Genomic DNA, 23550 nt, shown 5'->3' with positions numbered 1-23550 from the left:
CCGCCGCACGAGGCCCGCGCGCGCTCCCGGGGCCGCCCCGCGGTCACGTGCGCGCCCCCCGCGGTCACGTGCCCCGTCCCGCTCGCGCCCCCGCCCCGGCGGCGGCGGCCCCTCAGGACGGGATGTAGTCCCGGCCGGGGGCGCGGCGGAGGGATCCCCGCGCCGGACCCAGCCGCAGGGCGCGGCGCCTCCTAGCGGGGCCGGGGTAGATCCCGCCGCCGCCGCCGCCTCCGCCATGGCCGCGGCCGCCCCCGTGCGCCCCGCGGGGGCCCCCCCGCGGCGGGGCCGTGTCAGCGCCCGGTGCCGCGGGCGCGGCGGGGCCGGGACCGCCGGGACCCCCGGGGCTCCCCCGCCCCCCCGGGGCGCGGCCCCCTCCCCTCCCGCCGGACAATGAGTCCCGTATGCTAATGAGGGTCTGGCGTCACTTCCGCTCTTTCTCGGCCGCCATCTTGGCCCGGGCAGGCTCTGGGCAGCGGGACCCGGCTGTATTGTCTGAGGGGCCCGGGCGCTGCCCCCGCCCGCGCCCCCGCCCCGGGCACCCGGCCCAGTGACCGCCGCCCCCGCCCCCGGGGCCGCTCCGCACCGCCCGCCCCGCACACTGCACCCCCACCCCCGTCATTTCCCCCTTTGTCTCCCCCGCGCCGCCAGCGGCTCCGCTCCGCCCGCCCGCCCCGGGACCGGGCGGCGCCGGGGAGGGTCCGGCGCCCCCCCCCCCACCCCAGCCCGCCCTCGCAGCGAGGAGAGCCCGGTCAGGTAGGTGCGAGCGCGGGTCCGCGGTGCGACCCGGGCGGGGACAGCGCCCGACCGCCCCCTCCCTCCCCCGGGCATCCCGCGCCGTGCCCGCCGCCCTGCCCGCCGCACCGGGCGTGCGGAGCTGGCAGCGGCCCCTCCCCGCCCCACACATGTTGAGAAGCCCCGGCGGCTGCGGGGAACGCGGCGCTGCTCCCTCCCCGCCGCCGGCCCCGGCCGCCTCCCCTTCCCCACACGGACGTGTCCCGGCAGCCCGAGGGAGCGGGACCGCGAGCCGCCGGCCGGCTCCGGCATCCCGGTGTGCAGCTGCGCCGGGCCCCGCCGGCGGAGTTGGTGCTGGAGCGGCGCCGGGGATGCGATGAATGGGAGCAGCCGAGGGGTCCCTGCCTGCGGGAAAAAGGCGGGATCCGCCGCTGCCATCCCGAGCCGCGGCTGCGGGATGGAGCGCCGTTACCTCACCCATCCCTGCCCCGGGCTACAGTTACCGACACCCGTTCCTCAGACAAAGGCGGGGGGACACCGAACCGGAGCCTCGCAGCCGCACCGGACAGACACCCCCGTGCCACGCACCCCCTTTCCCGGGCGGCTGCGGCCCGGGCGGGGGTTCCAAAGCAAGCGGCAGTGCGTGCGCGGTGCCGGGCTGGCCGGGCACCCCCGGTACCCCCGGCAGCGGCCGCGGGTGTGACACCGCGGCCCCCCCGAAACCACCGCAGCCCGGCCGGGGCGCTGCGCGGCGGCAGCCGGCAGGGGGCGCCCTGCGCGCCGGGCACCGCTGCGGCGGGAAGGGGGGGCCGGGGGCACCGGGGGCTGCACCGGGGCCTGGCACCGGCACCGCTCGGACCGGGGGGCACCGGGGGCTGCACCAGGGCCTGGCACCGCTCGGACCGGGGGCTCGGACTGGGGCCCTGGCACCGGCACCGCTCGGACCGGGGCTGCGGGGCCGGGGCTGGCCCAGCTGTGCGCACGTGGCTGCAGCCCCCACTGTGGGGCGAAGCTCGAGGGGCTTTGTCTGGCACCCCAATACCGGCGCTGCCAGGTGTTGGTCGCTGTTTGTCGGGTGTGTTTAAGCCGTTTGGTAGATGTCAAAGAGGTGTGCATTCCTTGTAGAGTAATACACCTTTTTCTTAAGTTGTGGTTTTTTTCCCTAGCTGTGTTTCCATTTATTTTTGCTGCTATTTTCGGTTTCTGTTTGGAGGTGTGGGGGAACAGAGGCAGAGGATTCCCGCCTGGCAGGGCAGCATGAACCGACCTTAGCTGGCTGCTGTGCAGCTCAGCCCTGTGCCCCAGCACTGCTCCCTCCTGCAGGGTCTCCTGCTCGGGAGAACTTTCACTTCAGGACACTGCAAACTCAGAATCACAAGCTGTCATCCATCTAGGTGAGAAAGATGGATCAGTCTGCTTAAGAAATAGAAAAGCCTTTTTCTTCTGCTTCTAATAACAAACCAAAGCAAAGCTTGGTTCCTTTGCAGCTGTGCAGTTGCAGATGTTGGGCAGTAATTTGATATCAGTAGATGGACATCTACCATAATACTTGCTGGAATCTTAGAGGAGACAACAGAAGAGAAGCACCGTGTTAAGAGAATTGCACCAGATGCTGATGGGCTGTCACTTAATGGTTACCTTTTCTGAAGATTATTACAGCAAATACTTCCTTCAGTCTAAACAGAGGTGTCCTTTTTGGCACACACAAATAACTTGTTCTCCAAAAGTGATGCTAAGCTAGATGTTTTTGCACTCTTGGTGGTTAGCTGCCCTTTGCTCAAGTGTTATTTCTTAGTTAGCATTCAAGAGTGACTTTTTGGTATCCAGTAGACAGGAGAGGCTCCCAGGGGACATCCCTGAGACCACTGAAAACTGATCCAGTTTTAGTGGCTCATTACTAAATAGAATTTTTTTTGTTTTGAGTTGAAGTGCTGGTCCATCAGACAGGTTTGCAGAAGGCATCTCTTTAGGGTAGCACTGTTTCTGCTTGGGGTGTTGTCATGAGGAGCCTGTAATTCACAGTGTTAGGCTGTTGGGTGTGCAGGGGATGAGGGAGGTGAGACAGATGTCACAGGTGTCACAGCTGGCAGTGAAAAGTCTGACAGGAGAGGAACTTCCTGCCTGTTTTGGAAAGTTCATGCCCTGCAGAGTTAAGCTCAGCTGCAGGAACACAGGAACACGTGTGTGCTGCCCAGGCTGAGAGGAGGAACCTGATGTGCTTTCTGTGTGTGGAGGGCAGAAGTTGCAGTGGCCAGAAGTGCTCCCTGGCACTGCCACTGGTCCCTGTCATTGTCACAGCGGGTTCAGTGTGAGCTGCCATCAGCTGGTGCTGCTGTGAGCTCGGCTGAGCTGCAGGGAGATGCAGGACACGAGTTCTGGGGCAGGTGAGCTGTGCTGCTCACACACTGCAGGGTGAATAATGGGTGATTATTCCCAGCTCAGCTTCACCACTCTGTAATAACACCAACACTGAAAGTAAACATTGAAGTTTACTGTAGAATTCCTGGAACACAAAGCATATCAGAGTCTTATCAGTAGTCACAAGTCATACAGTCCTAATGTATCTTTTATGGCTTGTTGTTAAGATGGCAGCTGATTTGATGGATGCAAAGAAAGAAATTGAAACAAGTGATTTTGTGGAAGACAAGACAGTGCTCCTGGGTTCACATGTCTCTTTTGAGGTGGCAGTTAAGATTTAGCAGCTCAATAGGAAATGTATTGCTGTGGTTTTTGTGGGGTTTTGCTTTTAGAAAGGGGAAGTTATCTTTGCTCCACTACTTGAGATGTTAAAGTGAGACGAAATTCTGTTGGGAATGAACAAAGCAGTATCAGATCTGAGGAGGACCAGTTTAGAGACTGTAGGAGAGGTGCCAGGAGAGGCAGGAACAGCTCTGGGGCTGCAGCTGCTCTGTGTGTTGTTGTTTCACAGGTGCCATTGGAGCTGCTCTACCTGCATGGGCAAGATTGAGGAATTTTTGGAAGTCAGCTGAGTTTGTATATTATATTGCTACATTTAGTGGGATTATTTTCTTTAAGATGCTTGCAGCATGCTTGTTTAGAAAGGCAACAGCAGACTATGCTGGCCTGGATCTAACAAGCATCACACGTGGTTTTTTTGGTATATTGTGTCAAGAGCTGCTCTGTGTCCAGATTTATATATATATATAGGGTATGGTTCTATAAACATAATTGTAACAGCATCACTTTTAATGTGGAGATCGTTCTGCTCACATAAATAAGTCCGTTGCTAGAGGTGATTCTTGACAGTGTAAGAGATGGAGATGGCAGTGGAAGGTGCTGCTCTGAGTCTCTTTGCATTGGAAGGAAAAGAACCTTGTTGGTTTTAATTTAGTTTCATTAAAAATAAATCCTCTACCTTCAGTATGTGTGGGAGGTTTATTTTGCCTCACCTGACACATCAGGGAAGAATGCCCTTGCTTTCCTAGGCAGGATGGCCAAATTGGCCTGTTCCTCATGAGCTTTCAGGAGGAACTTGGGTCTGCTTTAAAAATCAGATTTGAATAAACACTTCTTGGAGAGGGTGGAACCCCTGTTTATCTACCTGAGGGCCTTGTGCCTCAAGGCAAGAACTGCATTGTTCAGAGCTTCACTGCAGTTCTGGTGTCAGAAGGCAAAAGAGCTTGTATTTAGTGTGTCAGATTTCTCTGTAGTGCTCTTGAATGTGAATGAGGGTTGATGGTTTGGAGTAAGAATGGAGTAAATGCCATTTTTTCTGCAGTGAGTCACTTTCAGTTACCACCATTTATATCCTTACTGTAGGGTTTTTTGTTTTGTGTTTTTTTAAGGTGGCACTGGAGATTATTTAGATGAAAACTGACAGTGGCTGTGGAGTCCAAGGCCTGTGTAGTTGACCCTGTGGACACATCACACCTGCAGATGTACGCAGATCACATGGCAAAAATCTTTCATTTAATATCTGCTTCTCAAGCAGACAAATTAAAACAATTTGCAAGAAACAAAAATAAAGCAACTGTGTGAGCAGCTGTTCCCTGAGGGAGCACTCCAACTCCTCCAGCCCTGCAGGTGGAGGAAGGGGCCTGCTCTCCAGCCTGCCTTCACTGCTGGCTGTTTCTTCCCTGCCCCAGCTCCTCTCCCAGCTCTCAGGCAATGCTTTCTTTCAGCCTGTTCTCCCTCTGTGTGCACCCATTTCTGATGGGCTCTGGATCTCACAGTCTGTGCTCGTGCTGCAGCTGGCCCAAGGAAGCTGTGGGTGATGCACCTTCATAGCAGCAGTAAGGGGACAAAATGGCTCTGGAAATCTAAGTGGGCAAGATAATGGTCTTAAAATGCTTTTTTTCACCTAAATAGTCAAACTCAAGTTTGTGATCTTCTTTTTTGTTTTGTTTCCCCATTGCTGCTGCTGTGAAGCCCTTTGCCCATGGAAGGTTCCTGAGGCAGCTGGAGGACAGCAGTAGCTGAGGTGGACTAACGCTGGAATGTAGGCAGGGACTGGAGCCCTTGGAGCTCTGCTTAGCCAGGAAGGGAGAGAGGTAAGAAATGTGCAGTGTGAGACTGCTCTGAAGCTCTTGTTTACAGCCTTTCCCGTGGTGTAATGGCAGCGTTTGTGCCTCGCGTGTGTGAAGTGTAAGGCAAGGGAAAACAAGCAGCACCAGCCTCCTTCAGTGCCTATTTTTACCCTTGGAAAACTCAGATGCAGCCAGTTGGCGAGATCCCTCCAGTGTGTGATGGATCTGCTGTCTGAGACAGCGTGGATTGGCGGGCTTTGGATGGGCTGGGGAAAGTATTCGTGTGCTCTTTTGTGTGCTGGTTTGTGCTGGCCCTCGCACACAGCCCTGCCTGTGGCTGCTGAGGGCACAGCAGGGCTGCTCTGGGTGTGAAAACCTGAGAGTGTGAGGCTGTTTATCTGTGTGAGTGTGTCTGTGGTCTGTGTCTCTGTGTCTGTGTTGTGTGTGTTTGTCTGTCTGTGTCTGTGTGTGTCAGTGTGTGTCTGTCAAGTGTCTGTGTGTCTGTATGTTTGTCTGTCTGTGGTCAGTGTGTGTGTGTGTGTGTATGTCTGTATGTTTGTCTGTGTGTTTGTCTGTGTTAGCGTGTCCTGGTTTGTGTTTGTCTGTGGTCTGTGTGTGTGTGTGTGTCTGTGTGTGTGTGTCTGTGTGTGTGTGTCTGTGTGTGTGTGTCTGTGTGTGTGTGTCTGTGTGTGTGTGTCTGTGTGTGTGTCTGTGTGTGTGTCTGTGTGTCTGTGTCAGCATGTCCTGGTGTGTGTTTGTCTGTGGTCTGTGTGTGTGTCTGTGGTCTCTGTGTGTATCTGTGTGACTGTGTCAGCATGTCTGTGTGTCTGTGGTCTGTGTGTGTGTGTCAGCGTGTCCTGATGTGTGTTTGTGTCAGTGTGTGTCTGTGTGTGTGTGTCTGTATATCTGTGTGTTTGTGTGTGGTGTCTGTCTGTGGTCTGTGTGTGTGTCTGTATGTCTGTGTGTCTGTGTCAGCGTGTCCTGGAGTGTGTTTGTGTGTGTCTGTATGTCTGTGTGTGTGTGTGTCTGTGTGTCTGTGTCAGCGTGTCCTGGAGTGTGTTTGTGTGTGGTTTGTGTGTGTCTGTATGTCTGTGTGTCTGTGTCAGCGTGTCCTGGAGTGTGTGTGTGTGTGTCTGTATGTCTGTGGTCTGTGTGTGTGTCTGTATGTCTGTGTGTGTGTGTGTGTCTGTGTGTATGTCTGTGTGTCTGTGTCAGCGTGTCCTGGAGTGTGTTTGTGTGTGGTTTGTGTGTGTGTCTGTGGTCTGTGTGTCTGTGTCAGCGTGTCCTGGAGTGTGTTTGTGTGTGGAGCTGCCAGGGCAGGGCTGGAGCTGTTTCCTGCTGCCCCGGGGCTTGGCTAGGGCCCAGCAGCGCTGTTTGGGTGAGGGAAGGAGCTGCTGTGCCCCAAACCTGCTCTGGCTGCATCGGGGCTCTGCCATGGCTGGTGACAGTGCTGGTGTCAGGGAACATGGCACAGAGGGCAGGGCACCATTCTCACTTGCAGTCTCCCAGTCAGGGTAATCCAATCATTAATTAGGTGTATATTGATTATTTGCTTTGTTCTTGCACATTTTGCAGCGACCACTGTGCTGCTTTGTTTAATTACACAAATGTTTTTGTCAGCTTTGGATTGAAAATTTTAAGATGATTCTTGATTTAACTTAAATGGTAACTGCTCATTCATTAATCATGCTTCTATTTCCAAAATTATTTTTGTTTAGGGATTGTTCATGCTTAGCTGCAATCTAGATGAGGATTATTTTGGAATTGTAGAGCATATTCATGCAGCCTCTTTTCCTGATCACTGAAGTGTAGATATCATGGTGTAAGCAAATAATATCCTTTGTGCTTCAATGATCTCCAGTCTGGATTTCAAATTTCTGCAAGATGTGCAGGCTTTATTGCATTTCACACCAAAATCTTTTAGAAATGGCCTTGAACAAGCCTGGCTCTCACACTGAGGATGTGTATTGAATATTGATTGAAGTGCCCATGTTGTGTGCATATAAACATTTATCGGTGGAGGTCTTGAACAGTCACAAAAGATATTCTCTAAGATGGCAGGAGGTGTGCAAGGCTAATTCTGGAACTGTGAGTGGCTCTAATTCAGGATTTCCTGTGCCCTAGAGAATGGACATGGTTCCAAAGTGCTTTTCAGAATGCAGTAGAGGTTGCCAGGGTTGATGTGGCCTTTGTCACGTGTGTTGAAAAGATCCCTCAGAAAACATTCCACTACGGCTCCAGCGTCCTTTAGCATACCTCAGCCTGCATCATCAAAACCAGAAATCCCACCAGGAGTTCCCAGCAGAGCCTAGGGAAGCAGATTGTTCATCAGAACAGAAATGAGGAGTTGTGGTTCCCAGAGCAATCAAAATGTGACCATTTTGTATCTCACATTGAGATGCCCCGGTGCCCGGGCTCCTCCTGCTGAAATGAAGTTGATGAGGAAACAGTTAATTCCTGCTCAGTTTTGCAGTGAGTGTCCACACCCACCAGATGGAGCTTCTGGCTCCAGTGGAAAATTCCAGAAATTGAGCAAGAATGAGAAGTGTGTGAATGACTTAGGAGATCCCTGTCTGCTGGACTGCAGAAGGTGGATTTTAGCCTTAAAGAATGAATGGAGACTGAGGCATATCAGCCTTACTGAATCCTTTCACTCCAGCTACCTTCCATAGTTCTTCCTCAGATGGGAAGTTGGGAGTTCTTAATGCAAGAGTCAAGCTGAGGCTGGGCAGTTAACCCAAACAAAAATGTGTAAACCAGAGTTTCATAAACCTTTGCTGAAAATTGCATGTAGCTACTGAAACAAGATGTTAAAAGTTTTTAGTCTCAGAATTGCCTCCCAAGGATAAGGTGGGGTTTTTTTAGTACCACATTTTAGATGGACTTCCCTCCTGAGGCCATGTTTGTGTAGGATGCCCTGAGAAGTGGTGTGAAATGGTCCTTTTGTTTTGACACACGACTTGCAACTGGTTTTGGAAGTTGCTGATCTAATCTCTGGAGTGGTTTTTAATATTTTTAAATCCTTGGCTTTTTGACAAAGGGGCTGTTAACAAATTGCCTGTTTGCCTGTGAGGGAGAGCTGGAGTGTTCCTGTGCACAGCAGGGCTCAGCTTTTACAGTGCTTTGTCCAGGTAGCAGCTTGCAGTTGATTTCAGTTTGATAATCTCAGCTTTGAAGCTGAGCTTTTCAGAGGGTGTAATTTAGGTTTGTGTTGGTTCCTCTTTCAGGTGCCCAGTCCTGTTTTGGGTACAGACCCGAGCAGGAGGGCTGGGGCTGGCTCTGCAGCCCAGATCCCTGCTGGAGCTGAGCTGGGAGCAGCTGCAGGAGCCCCCTGCTCCTGGGCACAGCTCCCTGCTGCAGGGGGCCCAGGGGCAGCCTCAGGAGGTCTCTCCCATGGAGATGTCCCTGTTACAAAACAGCTCCCTCCAGGATTAGAGGGATTGCAAAAGGAGCCCTCAGTTGTCTGGCATTTCAGATGTGCTGCTGAACTGCAAATCTCATTACCTTCACAGGAGTGTGGCTGCACAGCCCCAGCAGAACTAGGCCAGAAATGCTTAAATAAGGAGGAAAGGGAAGAGACCAAGGGAAGAAAGTGAAAGTTTCAATGTCAGCCAGTGAGAGGTTTGTTGGAATAGGCTCTTCAATCACTCCTACAGGGAGGAGAGAGAGAGTTAATTGCAACTCTTACTTTCAAGGAAGCTCTCAGTAGTTTCTGTTCTCCCAAATTCTCTCTTCTCTCTCATACTTCTATTCCTTTTTTTGTCCTCTTGCTCACTCTTCCCTGAGATAACCCTTGTGCTTCCTGGCTGTCACTATTCCTTGCTGTCCTGGAATTGCCAGGTCCCAGAGTCCCAGGGACAGGCCATCACTATCCTCATGTGAATATAAAATATTCTACACCATCACACAGCAGACCAAAATTTAACCTGCATACACAGAGAGGGAGCTTTTCTTGTTGCTGTGGGAACCACAGGTTCATTTTCTTGCATATTTTCCCTGTATTTAAGAGATTTCACTCAGTGTTGCACTCCCAGCCATCTCTGCAGATGTTTCATGGCTGGCTTGTGGAGCATGCCATGAAAGGCAGTTCTCTGGGCAAATCCTTAAAAGTTGCCTTGCTTCAAAAGCAGAGTAGGGAAATAAAAAGCACAGTATCAGGTCTTGTTTCATCTTGCCCAGGAGCACAGAGCTGCTGCCAGCTCTGATGTATGATTCTGTGTTGGGCTGTTAGGTATAAACCAGTTACTTAGACTGGCAAAATCCTGGCTAAAATCAAAGGAATTTGGATGACATAAAGCACTGCCAGATGCTTGGGGATCCTTGTGAGCAGCACACACAGGGCAGTGATCCTCAGTGTTTGGGAGAGCCAGCATGGGCTGAAGGGTTCCCTGAGCTCAGGATCATCAGCCTGGTGCAGTAATTGGCACTGATGTGCTCTCGAGGCTGAGGCTCCTCACCCAGGAGTGTGTTCTCTGCAGGGAGGGCTCCCTGGGACTGAGCTCATTTGGACTTGCTGGGCACTCAGGGATACCAACTCTGCCTTTAGTCAGAAAATGAGTGTGAAACAGAATAACCCATCATCCATTCTAGCTTGGCTCAAGGGTGGGTGATGCTCTTGCTAAAGCACGTGCAATAACCCAGTATTCGTTTTGCTGCCATGTGAAGTATTTTTTAAATGTTGTCTTTTTTAATTTCTTAAAATGTTGTAGTCTCTTATATTAGAAGTGTACTTGCCAAAGAAAAGCACTCTGTACTTCAGGCTGTTCTGTCTGAATAATCAAGAGATTAAAATCTAGCAATTTATTTTGCCTTATTCCATGACAGAGTAATTATTAATGACTCAACAAGTTTTGCTTTTATAAACTTTAGATTTGGTAGTTTCGGATTTCACGGTTCTAATGTTAGGTGTTGTGTTTCCAGTCTGTGCAAGACTGACTTTGTATCTGTGGGTGATGTCAGTTCCAGCAAAGTGTGATCATTTACCTGCCATTCCCCCAAACTTCCCATCCATCCCCTGCCAGTTTTAATCTGAGTGCTCCTCAGAGCAATGTGTGTCCCAGAGCTGAAGGGCACGTTTGGTGTGCCACTGTTTGTATGGGGACTTGCCAGGATGGTTCCAGTGTCCCTGAGGTGCCCAGGGCAGCTGTGCTGAGCTGCTGACAGCTCAGGTGAGGTGCACATGGGGGTGAGCACTGCAGAGGATGGATGGACATGGGGAGGAGCATTCCCAGCCTCTGCACTGCTGGGTTTCAGAGCTGGTACCTGAGCTAAAATCAGCACTCAGCAATCCTGGGCAGTGTCCCCAGAAAGGGGGGGAGCACAGAGCTGCTGTGTCCCAGCAGAATCAGGATGGATTGTTGGAGCACAGAGCTTCTCAGCCCTGTGTCCCCAGCAGAATCAGGATGGGGTTTGGAGCACAGAGCTGCTCAGCCCTGTGTCCCAGCAGAATCAGGATGGGGTTTGGAGCACAGAGCTGCTCAGCCCTGCTGCAGCACAGCTGCCCTGCAGAAGCACGGCTGGGCTTTGTGCCTATCAGTGTGACACTGCCCCTATCACAGCTCTTATCTTTGTCTCTACTCTCTGTCTCTGTTTTGTCCAGCAGGATATGAGCCTTCCTGTGTGCCCGGGCTGTGGGCTCCCCCAGGGGCTGTAGCAGAGCCCTGAGGGGGCGTTCTGCAAGGAGAATTGGCTGTGGATGCTTGTGCTTGAAACTTGTCCAATGAGTCTGAGACGCCCAAGCACCATTCATTTTGGAGGTAAATGCCTCATCAGAAGTACTGCAGAGATGGGGAGGAGTAAAGGTTTTCATTTGGCAAAGTATGGGCAAAAAGTAGTTGAAAAGATAGTTTTGACTGTTTGACATTTGGAACTTACAGGAACACCAACTTGGACTGTAGAGAAACTGAGAGGCTGGGAGGGTTTGGGTTCATCACTCTGGCAGCTTCACTGCAGATTCATTGGTTTCCTGGTTGAACATTTCCCCTCCTCTGTCGGTTTACAGCCATCAGAGGTGAAAGTGAAAGCTGCTTTAGACTGCAGGAGAGATGACTCTGGCATGCTAAACAAACTGACTTGGGATGGGGAAGCTCAGAGATCTGCAGTTTAAGTTGGATGTCCCTTTAAGTTATTCCTTGGAATATGACATGACTTACTTCCATCTCGAGTGAAATGTTTAATTCTGGAAGTTCAACTGAAATGGTTTTTGTTAAGGTATTTTCTATCATTTGTCTGTGAACTGATCAATCAAAGTGGGCTGTATGAAGGGAGGGAAGAATCCTGTGAAAAGATAAAACCAAAGGAGGAAAAACCTCCAGCAACAAACCAACCAAAAACAAATGAAAGAAAATACAACAGTGACAGATTGAAATGTTGGTGCTTGCCTTGGGTGGGGGAGGGAAAATCATTTGCATGATGTGTTTCACTTGCAGTTTACTTCATGTTACTGTTACTGAAATTGAACCAGGTTACTGATAAAAGTGTGATGCTAATGTACATTTACAAAGCTAATGAGTTAAGTTTGCTCTAGTAAACAGCAGTAATGTCCTGGCAGCCAGCCCACAGAGAGCTGGGACTATGGTACAGATTTGCAGTGTCTGGGTTGCACTGAGGATGCTGATCCTGGGTTCCCGTTGCTTTTTGATTTTAATGCCAACTGTTAGTGAGAAATATTTAATACCCAAACCCAGGCTGTCTGGTAGAGAGCTACCCTTTTAATGAAGTCATTTGTAGCATAATCTGAATTTTATGTACTAATGTGTTACCACACTGCATGAATTTTTTTGATTATGGTGTTTGACTGCTGCAGCCCTTCCCTTTTAGCATTATTATGGATATTAAGAAATTTGGGGTTGAATTATTGGAATGAAAGCCATGGGATCATGATACAGACCTAACAAAGGCAATGGACCAGAGTAGAGGGTTGAAGTGTGTGGGGTGGGGTGTATTGTAGGGGAAAGGAACAGCTTTTAGAATAAGGGTTTGAAACATTGCTTTTTCTGTAGGAAAAAGATGGAGTATTGCATGCTGGGAACAAGTGCTTTCCATAAGGTAGCTAAATTTTAAAAGTACATTTGTTTCATTTTGTTTTAGGCTTTGCTTAAGTATTGTAATCTAGTAATTTTGTCCTTTCTGCAGTTTTCATTTTGATTAGACCTCTGCAAATCTTTCTTCAAAATTTAACACAAACCCAACCAAAAAACTCAAACCTGGCCTACAATTGCAGTTTTCCATTTCTGAAACAATTATTCAGTGTGTGCAGAAAAAGATTTAAAGGTTATCAATAATGGGATAAATTCTTCCATGATTTCAAAATTGCATTTTCAAATTACATTTGAAAATATGAATGTGTTGGGTGACTACAGAGAAGTAAAAACAATTTGTTCAATGTAGTCTCCATTGACACCTTTAGAAACAAAAAGCCCCAAGCTTCAAAACACCAACCCCAAGAAGCCCCACCCCTCAGGAATGCTCCAAGTAAATAGTCTCGTTTTTTTCCCTTTGTTCCTGCGAATAGCAAGACATAACACACTTGGAGGAAGTCTGGGTAGATGAGTCAGGACTTATTTCATTAACTGCAGTTAAATGTTTTGGCCAGGTTTCCCCAGGAAACAAAGCTTACACAATTTTTCAGATTGTGGCTTGTCTCCTAATCCCTCCTCCCAGCCAAGAGAGCCATTTTCACCCAAATTGGGTGGAGAGGGAGGTCTGGAAAGGAAAATGAGCCCCTTGAAGTTGGATTAAATGTATGTGTCCAGGAAGAGAGGAGACAGTTATGAGGTCCCCGAGTTCCCTTCCCAGCTCTGTCCTGTTCCTCAGCAGCAGCAGCAAGGCCCAGGGGCTGCCAGAGGCTCTGGGGCAGGAGGAGCTGCAGGGAGGGGACAGAAGTGTCACTGTCCCTGCTGGGCTGGGTCAGGGGTGCTGTGGGGCAGCCCCTGCAGCTGGCCAGGCTCAGGAGGGAAGAGGAGCAGCAGGGCAGTGCTGAGTGAGTGTGTGCAGCTCCAGGTGAGCTGGGTGCACATGCAGAGTGCATCATTCCATGGATCCCTGTTATTGCAGGTACAGCAGCAGCTCATGATGCCCCGTAAAGCTTTTCTTTCCCAGAAAGAAAAGCAGGCTCGTGCCAGGGAGAGGGATATGTTAAAAAAGAGGAGGAGGCGACAAGACTATCTCAAAAGGAGCGTGGAGCCACAGAAAAACACAGAAACAATCAAATGGCACAGGGATGATGAGAAGAGGAGAGAAAATGAGCAAGTTAAGGACAAGGACATCAAGAGGAGGTGGAGACAGGATGAGAGAGAGCGACGGAAGAGCGTGGACACCATGACCTGGCACAGGGAGGAGGAGAAGAGGGAGAATGAGCGAGGTAAGGACCAAGAAGGCCAAGAACCAGCAAAGAAAGGAGGAGAGGGGGAAAGAGCATGGATGGACCTTGGGAAGCAGCAGAGGATGGTGAGGGGAGAGGGGAAAACAGAGGAAGAGCTGTTGTGTTTTATAAGCATGCACAGAAATATCAGCAAATAGTTATCTGTTATTTTGAAATTGATTAAAAATCTACTTTAATAAACTAGAGTTCTTACACTGCTGATTATTTTAGTAAGACAAGATTGGGCTGAGTGTGTCTGACCTCACAGTCACAATGGGACAGAGCAGGCTGGGTTTGCACCTTGATGCTGCACAGACAGAGCAAAGGAAGGTTCCAGATCTGCTCCCAGTCCCTGTGCTGCCTTTACCATCCCCTTGTGCAGTCAGACAGTTGTGCACACACACACTGGACACGAGGCAGAGCCTCAGGATCTGCCTTCTGAGGCACCTGAAGATCCTGCTGGGGTATTTCCAGTCGGGTGTGTTGGGGTTGGTTTATTCATCCCACCCAGCCCTTCAGTGTGGATTGATGTGGTCAGAGATGCTCCCTTAAACATCAGCTCTTGTGAGATAAAGAATGCCTCATTCCCAGAGCAGCATTAATGCCTAGATGATTATTTGAGAGGCTGCTTAATCCCAACTGCTTTTAATGTCCCCATCCAAGGAGGTGCCAGCAGTGATGTTTACATTGCAATTGGAGTTACTTGCTGTAAATAGAAATGGATGGAGATGCTAAAAGCTTTTGCTGTAGCCACAGCCTGTAATAATACCAGACTGTATCTGGCTGTCCACTCACTGTGCTCAGATACTCAGACATTACCTAAATAAAATGAACTGTATTTGTCTAAGGATGAAGGGTTTTGTTACAATTAGGTGAGTTGGATCCAGCAGAGCGTGCAAAGTAAGGTTGATGTTAAAACCTGACATTTAAAAGTTCAGGTTTCAGGTGTGAGGACCTAACTCAATCCTCTGTTATGATGGGTGGGGATAGGAAGATCCAGGGAATTTCATGTCTCTGAAATTTGACTGAGGCAGGCAAAGAGCAGAGGCAAGAAGATGCTGCAGATAGATCAGAGATGTTTCCAGGCAGTTGTAAATAATTGGCTTTCTTTGAGTTTCTGTGTATCATGGTACCTGTGCATGTTCAGCTGCATTAGACACAGGAATTGAGAGAAAGCATTTGGTGCCTTTGCTGAAGAAGTTCAGTAGAAGCCTGGCTTGCCAGGAGCTTTAGCATGCACTGTGTTCATGCACTGCTCTTTCTGCAGTTCATATTAATCACCAGGAATAACATTGCTGATGATCTCCTGGGATTTGAAATTCACTTGAAAATATTAATTCAAATCCTGACCTTACTTGATTTGAGCTACTTCACTGGATTTTTTTCTGAAAAATGGGTTCATGCAGTGACTGGAGGTGTTTCTGAAGCGCTGAAATCACTCTTCATGTCTTTAAAAGGGACCTGGCTTGCTCTAGGTTGCATTAGACATTGTTTTTCAGTACAGATGAGATGGATAGAGCATAGGAGAAGAGCAGTTCATGAGCTGGATTCACTTGGAGCTGTGGGCACTGCTGGGAGGGAGGCTGACACTTGCCAGGGACACAGGGAGGTTTTAGCCATCTCTTGGACTTTTCCTGGTGGTTTCTGTCTCTGGAGGGATCTGACCAAGCTTTCAGGTCCCCTCTTCCCAGGAGAATGTTTGCCAAGGAGCTGCAGCCAGTTAAAGCTCTGAGTACATCAGAGGGAGGAAGCAGCATTAATTTCTTAGCCTACCTAGAGCAGAATACAAGAAGCATCTTTATCACTGAACAGACACTGAAATTTCTTGCAGGACTGACACAAACCTTGAGGCTCAGCCTGCCAGTTCTCACATCAGTCACTTAGGATACATTGCACAGGAGAGAATTGAGTTCTGAAGTACTTCAGTGTGGGGATTGGCAGACTCTGAAGAAATGAGTTCTTTCCAGAGGCAGCCCATTGCTGCTGCAGTAGCTGTTCCATCAGTTGTTGCCTTGATGGAAATGCCCTGTGCAGCCTCAGCAGGGACCAGGCCAGAGAATTAACACTGTGTTAGGGAATGCTGTCAGTTCTGGGGGAGAATGAGGCAGATCATTACTGATAATTAAAAGTGCAACATTATCAGACAAAACACATTTGACTTAAACCTTTTCTCTTACTCTTCTTTTCCAATAGAAACTATGTTCCAACTTCCTGTCAACAACCTTGGCAGTTTAAGAAAGGCCCGGAAAACTGTGAAAAAAATACTTAGTGACATTGGTTTGGAATACTGTAAAGAACATATAGAAGTAAGTATGGCACCTGCAAGGGGCAGAGCTGGAGTGCTGCAGAGTGAGGGGGACAGGGAGGTATTTGTGTATGCCATGATTTATTTTTAGACCTGTTAAGGTTCCACAGAAACATGAGATGCAATGTACCTGTAAACACTTTCAGAAACATTAGTGGCTGCTGAAATCCAATAATTCTGGAAGAAGCAGGGATGGTGTGGGATGCTGGGGCAGAAATGGGTCTGAGGTTTTCAGGAAATGTTTGTGCTGCAGCAGGTCCTGAAGTTACAGAATCATCCCTGCCTGGGTCAGTTCCTGCAGGGGAAGGGGTTTGTGCTGCTCTTCTGGACAAACTCCACTGCTGTGGCTCTGCCTGTGATTCCAGAGCATTTAAGTGAGATGTGCAAGAAAGAAATGCCAGTCCTTCCTGCTTGCAGAATTTGCAGCAAGTCTCATGTTTAAGGGCAGAATTCTGAACTGGGGCAATGTAACTTGCAGTATTCATTTCAGTGGAGGTGTTATTTTTGAGTCCTTACATGCTACTGACTTCATGGCAAGGGTGAAATGCCAAAGAAATGCTTCATAAGAGAATTCTTTTTATAAGAATTGGGTGTCTTGGGCATCACACATGTCCAACTTTAAAAGCTTCTTGTGTGAAATTAATTAAAAGCCAAAGAACCAATCAAACAAAATAAATACCACACCACCACCCCCAGGAAAATCAGCCAAAACAATCCCAAAGCCACACATCAGTTTGGGAACACTTTTCTCCAGGATTGCTTTTGGAATGAGATGAGTTTGTAAGTACAGTGTTGGGTTGGTCAGGAGGATGAGTGGTGAAGATGTTCTGCAGGTGTTTGGTGATATGGAGAATATTCAGAGCTCTCCCCCTCCCGGGGGTGTCCCCCAAACTCCCCCTCTGTGTGGTGCTCTCTGCCTTGGCCAGCAGCCCCTGGGAGGGTGCAGGGGTGCTCAGGGATTGCTTAAGGGAGCCCTTGGGCCTTGGTTCTGACTCTGTCCTCTCTTCCCATCTTCCCTTCTCCAGGATTTTAAGCAGTTTGAACCTAATGACTTTTATTTGAAAAACACTACATGGGAGGATGTGGGACTGTGGGACCCATCGCTTACAAAAAACCAGGTTGGTAAGAGTTCCAGTGGGCACTGAGGCTGGAGATGGATTGTGCTGAAGGGCATTTCCCAGGCATGCCAAGAGCTTTTCCTGCAGTTTTCCTCACAGATTTTCAGGACAGCAAAAAGCTGTGTGCCTTTTTCTTGGTTTTGTTAAGCTGTTCTGGTGTGTCTCAGGAGCCTGGGTGGTCAGTGCTGCAGAGCTGATGTGTCCCTGCTCAAGTCAAACAGCTGCACCTTAAGAACCCATTCCCACTGTTCCCAAGCCTGGCACAACTTCACCAACCCTGTGGCCAAAGGATCATCAACTTTGTACAGTTGGCAATGGGGCTTTTACCTTTCCTTTCCTTTATTCCTGGTTTGCATCCCTTCCAAAGCTGTTTCACTGGACACTGTGCTCAGTGCAGGGTCACTGTCAGTGCAGCCCTGGGTCCCACATCTGCTTTGAGCATTTCTGGTTCTGCACAGCAGCCCGGTGGCACTGGAAGTGCTGCTGCTGTTATGTTTCTAAGCTGGTAATAAGGGAATTTTGAGTTGAGCCAGCGTGAGGAGGAGATGATGCTGTTGGTTCAAGCAAGTGGTGTGGGCTGCAGCAGCCTCTGCTGGGGTTGCAGGACAGCCTCACCCCAGCAGTGACAGGTCAGAAACCTCTACAGAGGAATCCTGTGTGAGCACCTCAGAGCTCAGGTGCTGCTCTCAGAGGAAACTGGGGCCCATGCTGAGATGGATTCCTACTGGTAATCTGAAAATGACCATTTAGTACCATCTTGCATAAAATACACTGAGGTCCCTTTTTCTAGGGATCAGAATAAAAGCTGTAGTACAAAAGGAGACAGCTCTTGGTTGGTTTGTTGGGGCCTGTCTCCAGCAGGTGTGTGAGGCTTCAGCAGGTGGCCAGAGCAGGAATTCCAGCTTGGCTCTGCAGAGGGAAAGTGCAGCTCCCCCCTGTGACCTGTGTGTGGCTCGGTGCACAGGACTTGTTCTGACACTCAGGAGGAATCTCTGTAACTCTGAATTCCCTGTGTTACCCCCATGAAGTGCCAGGCTGCTCTTGGCTGTCCCTAAGGCCAGTGGCACTTCAGACTGTGCTGTAGCAGTTGACAAGAGCTGAATTGGCACCGTGTTAAATGGGACAAAAGCTGCAGGCAAACTGCAAGGGTGGAATTCCCAAATTCCTTTTCGTTCCTCATTCGAGATTGATTTAAAAATCAGGTTTGTGCTTTGATCACAAGGAAGAGGCTTGGTGGCTTTAAGGGCTTGTACAGCCTGTGTCTTGGTAAGCTTAAATCCTTTTGTTCACTGAAAAAAATTTGGACTTCCATTTTTGCTATTAAAGTGTGTAATGGATAAAGACACTAAAATAGCTCAAGTTCTACATCCATATTAATCTATCAAGTTTGGCAGATTCAGGTGGGCAGCATCTCATCTGAACACAGCTTCATTTCCTCAAACAGTCCTGCTGGGCTTTCCCCCAGAAAGGAACTCACAGCGACCTTTCCTTGCACTCAGCTGCAGAGAGGAGGCTTTTTGTGACTGACAGGGCAAGACACTTCTGACTCAGCCTCACCTGCCCAGGTCATAGTCAAGCCTTGAGGGACCCCTTGGCACTGACCACATCATGTGTGTGCTCATGTGATCAGCTGCAGGCCAGAAGTGGGAGAGGAGTGAGCTGAGGGCTTGAGGCGGTTGCAGGGGGCTCATGAGTATTGTTTAGTGTAGAGAATGTCATGGGTGTTATTTGCTGGGAATGCTGGTGAGTATTTAGTGTGTGCTCTGTTCTCTGTTCAAGGACTATCGGACAAAGCCCTTTTGCTGCAGTGCATGTCCCTTCTCCTCGAAGTTCTTTTCAGCCTACAAAAGCCACTTCCGGAATGTTCACAGCGAAGACTTTGAGAACAGGATCCTGCTCAACTGCCCCTACTGTACCTTCAACGCGGACAAAAAGACTTTGGAAACGCACATTAAAATATTCCACGCTCCCAATGCCAGTACACCGAGTGGAGGCATCAGCACTTTCAAAGATAAAAACAAACACGAGAGCCTTAAACCCAAGCAGGCTGACAGTGTGGAACAAGCTGTTTATTACTGTAAGAAGTGCACTTACCGTGACCCGCTCTACGAAATCGTTCGCAAGCACATTTACAGGGAACATTTTCAGCACGTTGCTGCTCCTTACGTAGCCAAGGGAGGTGAAAAGTCCCTCAATGGTGCGGTGCCATTGAGCTCCAGTGCCCGAGAGGAGGGGGGTATCCACTGCAAGCGATGCCTTTTCATGCCGAAGTCCTACGAAGCTTTAGTCCAGCACGTGATCGAAGACCACGAGCGGATCGGATACCAGGTCACGGCAATGATTGGTCACACCAACGTCGTGGTGCCGAGGTCGAAACCTTTGATGCTGATAGCTCCCAAACCCCAGGATAAAAAGCCCATGGGACTCCCTCAGAGGATGGGTGCCCTCTCCGCTGGCAGCGTGCGCTCGCTCTCGTCGCAGCAGATGATGAACAGACTCACCATACCAAAGCCCACGTTAAATTCTGGAGTCAATATGATGTCAAACGTTCACCTGCAGCAGAACAATTATGGGGTTAAATCAGTACCCCCCAGCTACGTTGGTCAGCCAGGGGGGAGGCTCAGCCTCAGTGGCAATGCGCCCGTTTCTCTTTCCCAACAATCACAAAGCATGAAACAGTTTTCAGCGAGTGGCAATGGCAGGCCTTACACGCTGGGAGGGGAGCAGAGGTCGCAGGCCTCAGCCCGGTACTCGCTGCAGTCTGCCAACTCCTCCTCGCTGTCGTCGGCGCAGCTCAAGCAGACGTCGCTGTCGCAGTCCCAGGCAGCGTCCAGAGCTCTGGGTCAGTCTGGCTCCAAATCCCCCGTGGCTGCTACGGGTCCTTCCGCTGTCAACACCTCGTCCACGCAGAAGTGGAAAATCTGTACGATCTGCAATGAGCTGTTCCCCGAAAACGTGTACAGTGTCCACTTTGAGAAGGAGCACAAGGCCGAGAAGGTGCCTGCAGTGGCCAACTACATCATGAAAATCCACAACTTCACGAGTAAATGTCTCTACTGTAACCGCTACCTGCCCACGGACACGCTGCTCAACCACATGCTGATCCACGGGCTGTCCTGCCCCTACTGCCGCTCCACCTTCAACGACGTGGAGAAGATGGCTGCCCACATGCGCATGGTGCACGTGGACGAGGAGATGGGACCTAAAACTGACTCCACGCTGACCTTTGATTTGACATTGCAGCAGGGCAGCCACACCAACATCCACCTCCTCGTCACCACCTACAACCTGCGGGACGCTCCCGCCGAGTCCGTCGCTTACCACGCCCAGAACACCCCCCCGGTCCCGCCCAAACCGCAGCCCAAAATCCAGGAGAAATCTGACGTACCCGTCAAAAGTTCTCCACAAGCAGCAGTGCCCTACAAAAAAGATGTGGGGAAAACTCTGTGTCCTCTGTGCTTTTCAATCCTGAAAGGGCCCATCTCCGACGCGCTGGCGCATCACCTCCGGGAGAGGCACCAGGTGATTCAGACGGTTCACCCCGTGGAGAAGAAGCTGACCTACAAGTGCATCCACTGCCTGGGCGTGTACACCAGCAACATGACGGCCTCCACCATCACACTGCACCTGGTGCACTGCAGGGGCGTGGGCAAGACCCAGAACGGGCAGGACAAAGGGACCTCGTCCCGCCTGGGCCAGTCCCCGGCGGCCGCGCCCGTGAAGCGCGCCTACGAGCACATGGACTTCCCCCTGATGAAGAAGAGGAAGATGGATGATGATGACTCCCCCTCTGCCTTTGAGGAGAAGCCTGAAGAACCTGTAGTTCTAGCACTGGACCCCAAGGGTCACGAAGATGATTCGTATGAAGCCAGGAAAACATTTCTTACAAAGTATTTCAATAAGCAGCCCTACCCCACTCGGAGAGAGATCGAAAAGCTGGCGGCCAGTTTGTGGCTCTGGAAATCTGATATTGCATCTCACTTCAGCAACAAAAGGAAGAAATGTGTTAGGGATTGTGAGAAATACAAACCTGGGGTGCTGCTGGGCTTCAACATGAAAGAGCTGAACAAAGTCAAGCACGAGATGGATTTTGATGCTGAATGGCTGTTTGAAAACCACGACGAGAAGAATTCCAGAGTCAATGTCAGTAAGACTGTTGATAAAAAAATCAACTTAGAAAAAGACAATGACAGTTCCTCAGACAGCTACGAAAACCTCGAGGAGGAATACAGCGAGAGCCGCAGTCCCTTCGGCCAGCACGTCTCTGAGCTGGCTGGGAAAGCCTCGTCCAACAGCTCCGTGCAGAACCCCCAGGACAGCATAGCCAAGGAAATGATGGAGGAAAACACGTTACAGGCTGCAGAGAAGGCTGAGCAAAAACCAGAGGAAAGCTCTAAATACGAAGAGATGATTGCTGCTGAAGAGCCAACAAAACTGGTAGGTGATGTTTCAGACAGTGAAGGTGAGCAGGATGACCAGGATGATGCAGTGGAATGGAAAGATGGAGCTTCCCAGTCCGAGAGCGGGCCTGGCTCCCAGCAGGTGTCGGATTTTGAAGATAACGCGTTGGAGGTAAAACCAGAAGTGTGGACAGATGAATCTTCCCAAAGCGAGGACGCCGGGAGCAGCAAACCCACTGTGGAGGCCAAGGGGGGTGGATCTGAGAGCGACGAAGAGCAGTCAAAGTGGAAGAATCGTTCCTATGGAAAAGTAGAAGGGTTTTGGTCCAAGGACCAGTCACAGTGGAAGAACAGCTCGGAGCTGGAGGAGAGCCTGGCCAGCGAGCAGATGGAGTGGCAGAGCAGCACAATGGACAGCGAGGACGGCGACGGCTTCGGGGCCGTGGGGGCCGAGCCCATGCACGGCAGCCTGCCCGGGGTGGAGCTGAGCAGCCAGCAGGCGTGAGCCAGGGGACACTGCCCTGAGGGTGGCACTGCCCTGAGGGGGACACTGCCCCGAGGGGGACACTGCCCCTGAGGGGGACACTGCCCTGAGGGGACACTGCCCTGAGGGGACACTGCCCTGAGGGGGACACTGCCCCTGAGGGGACACTGCCCTAAGGGGTACACTGCCCCGAGGGGGACACTGCCCTGAGGGGGACACTGCCCCTGAGGGGACACTGCCCCTGAGGGGTACACTGCCCTGAGGGGGACACTGCCCTGAGGGTGGCACTGCCCCGAGGGGACACTGCCCCTGAGGGGGACACTGCCCCGAGGGGACACTGCCCTGAGGGTGGCACTGCCCTGAGGGGGACACTGCCATGAGGGGGACACTGCCCCATGGGTGGCACTGCCCTGAGGGGACACTGCCCTAAGGGGACACTGCCCTGAGGGTGGCATTGCCCTATGGGTGGCTCTGCCCCCGTGGATGGTTCTGCCCTGAGGGTGGCACTACCCTGACGGTGGCACTGCCCCCCAGGTGGCACTGCCCCCCAGGTGGCTCTGTTGCTTCCCAGGTGGCACTGCCCCATGGCTGGCACTGTCCCCCAGGTGGCTCTGTCCCCCAGGTGGCTCTATCCCCTCCCAGGTGGCTCTGTTGCCCCCCAGGTGGCTCTGTCCCCTCCCAGGTGGCTCTGTTGCCCCCCAGGTGGCTCTGTCCCCTCCCAGGTGGCTCTGTTGCCCCCCAGGTGGCTCTGTCCCCTCCCAGGTGGCTCTGTCCCAGCACTGCTCCCCTGTCTGGGGTCCCTGTCCCTGTCCCTGCCTGCTGGCCGCGGGGCTGGCAGCCCCTGCTGGATGAGCACAGTGAGTTAATGTGAACGTGGCTGCCCTGGCTCTGGAGTGCACAGAGAAAAGCAGAATTGTCTCCTCGGCGTTTGCAGCCCTCCCTGCACCCTGCCCATGCTGAGTTGTGTCTCTCCAAGGCCCCTCTCCGGTGCCCTGTATAGCAGACTCTGGGGACATGGAGTTTTCATGTATCATTCTGAATAGATGAAATGTATATTTGTACAGTCTTTTAGACCTATTCAAGTGGAGCTTATGGAACTGTTCTTGTGTACCCATCATAGATCTGTTTCTCTTTTTTAGTGTTGCCCTGCTGTGTAATAAATGCTGTATCTAGTTTCCCTAGCAAAGCTTGAGACTGCTCTAGTATCAATTTTGACAGACTTAGTTTTTGCACATAACCTTGTACAATCTCCAACCAGAGCCAGCGACATAAAAATATATCTGGACTCTGTTGTATTATAGAATTTTCTTGTTCTGAATATCCTTGACATGACAACTGATGAAAAACATATTTCAGAGCCATTTTCTGAAATCTTTTAAGCTAAAAAAGAAAAATCACATGCAAGAAACAAGTTTGCAGCTACTAATTTTGACACCTTTTAGATCTGTATAAAAGTGTATTGTGTTGAAGCAGCACACAGACAAAGTGCTGGGTTTGGATATTTAGTTTTATCTTTAGTTAACACCAACAAGGTGTTGTATTCATTTATACCATCTAATATATGACACACTGTTGTAGTATGTATAATTTTGTGATCTTTATTTCCCTTTGTATTCTTCATTTAAGCATCTAAATAAATTGCTGTATTGTGCTTAATGTAAA

General features: G+C 50.6%; 1 protein-coding gene across 6 annotated transcripts; it reads left to right on the top strand.

The window, feature by feature from the left end:
* The first annotated feature begins 678 nt into the window (after positions 1-678).
* Positions 679-23550, top strand: LOC117004240 (activity dependent neuroprotector homeobox). Of its 6 annotated transcripts, none has more exons than XR_004419606.1 (8): positions 5122-5243; positions 10822-10975; positions 12221-12266; positions 13275-13581; positions 15775-15887; positions 16912-17004; positions 18784-22550; positions 22651-23550. XR_004419606.1 is itself a non-coding variant. In XM_033074885.2 (7 exons), the coding sequence occupies exons 3-7, from the start codon at positions 12228-12230 to the stop codon at positions 21907-21909; spliced, it is 3678 nt and encodes a 1225-aa protein (XP_032930776.1). In that variant the 5' UTR covers positions 679-753; positions 10822-10975; positions 12221-12227; the 3' UTR covers positions 21910-22236. The 6 variants fall into 6 exon arrangements, 4 of the variants coding, with proteins under 4 accessions (XP_032930776.1, XP_032930779.1, XP_032930777.1 ...); XR_004419605.1 differs by having other exon boundaries at positions 18784-22570; XM_033074885.2 differs by lacking the exons at positions 5122-5243; positions 22651-23550 and adding an exon at positions 679-753 and having other exon boundaries at positions 18784-22236.

This window comes from Catharus ustulatus, chromosome 17 (genome assembly GCF_009819885.2).
Source record: "Catharus ustulatus isolate bCatUst1 chromosome 17, bCatUst1.pri.v2, whole genome shotgun sequence".
In the NCBI taxonomy this organism is placed as follows: domain Eukaryota; kingdom Metazoa; phylum Chordata; class Aves; order Passeriformes; family Turdidae; genus Catharus; species Catharus ustulatus.
The sequence above is the reverse complement of the archived record's forward strand: the minus strand, read 5'-3'. Positions and strand labels throughout refer to the sequence as shown.

Coding starts and splice junctions, on each gene's coding strand:
- LOC117004240 (XM_033074885.2), top strand. CDS start 12,228: ATGGAGTATTGCATGCTGGGAACAAGTGCTTTCCATAAG. Junction 12,267..13,274: donor GAACAAGTGCTTTCCATAAG/GTAGCTAAATTT, acceptor CTGTTATTGCAG/GTACAGCAGCAGCTCATGAT. Junction 17,005..18,783: donor CATCGCTTACAAAAAACCAG/GTTGGTAAGAGT, acceptor TCTCTGTTCAAG/GACTATCGGACAAAGCCCTT.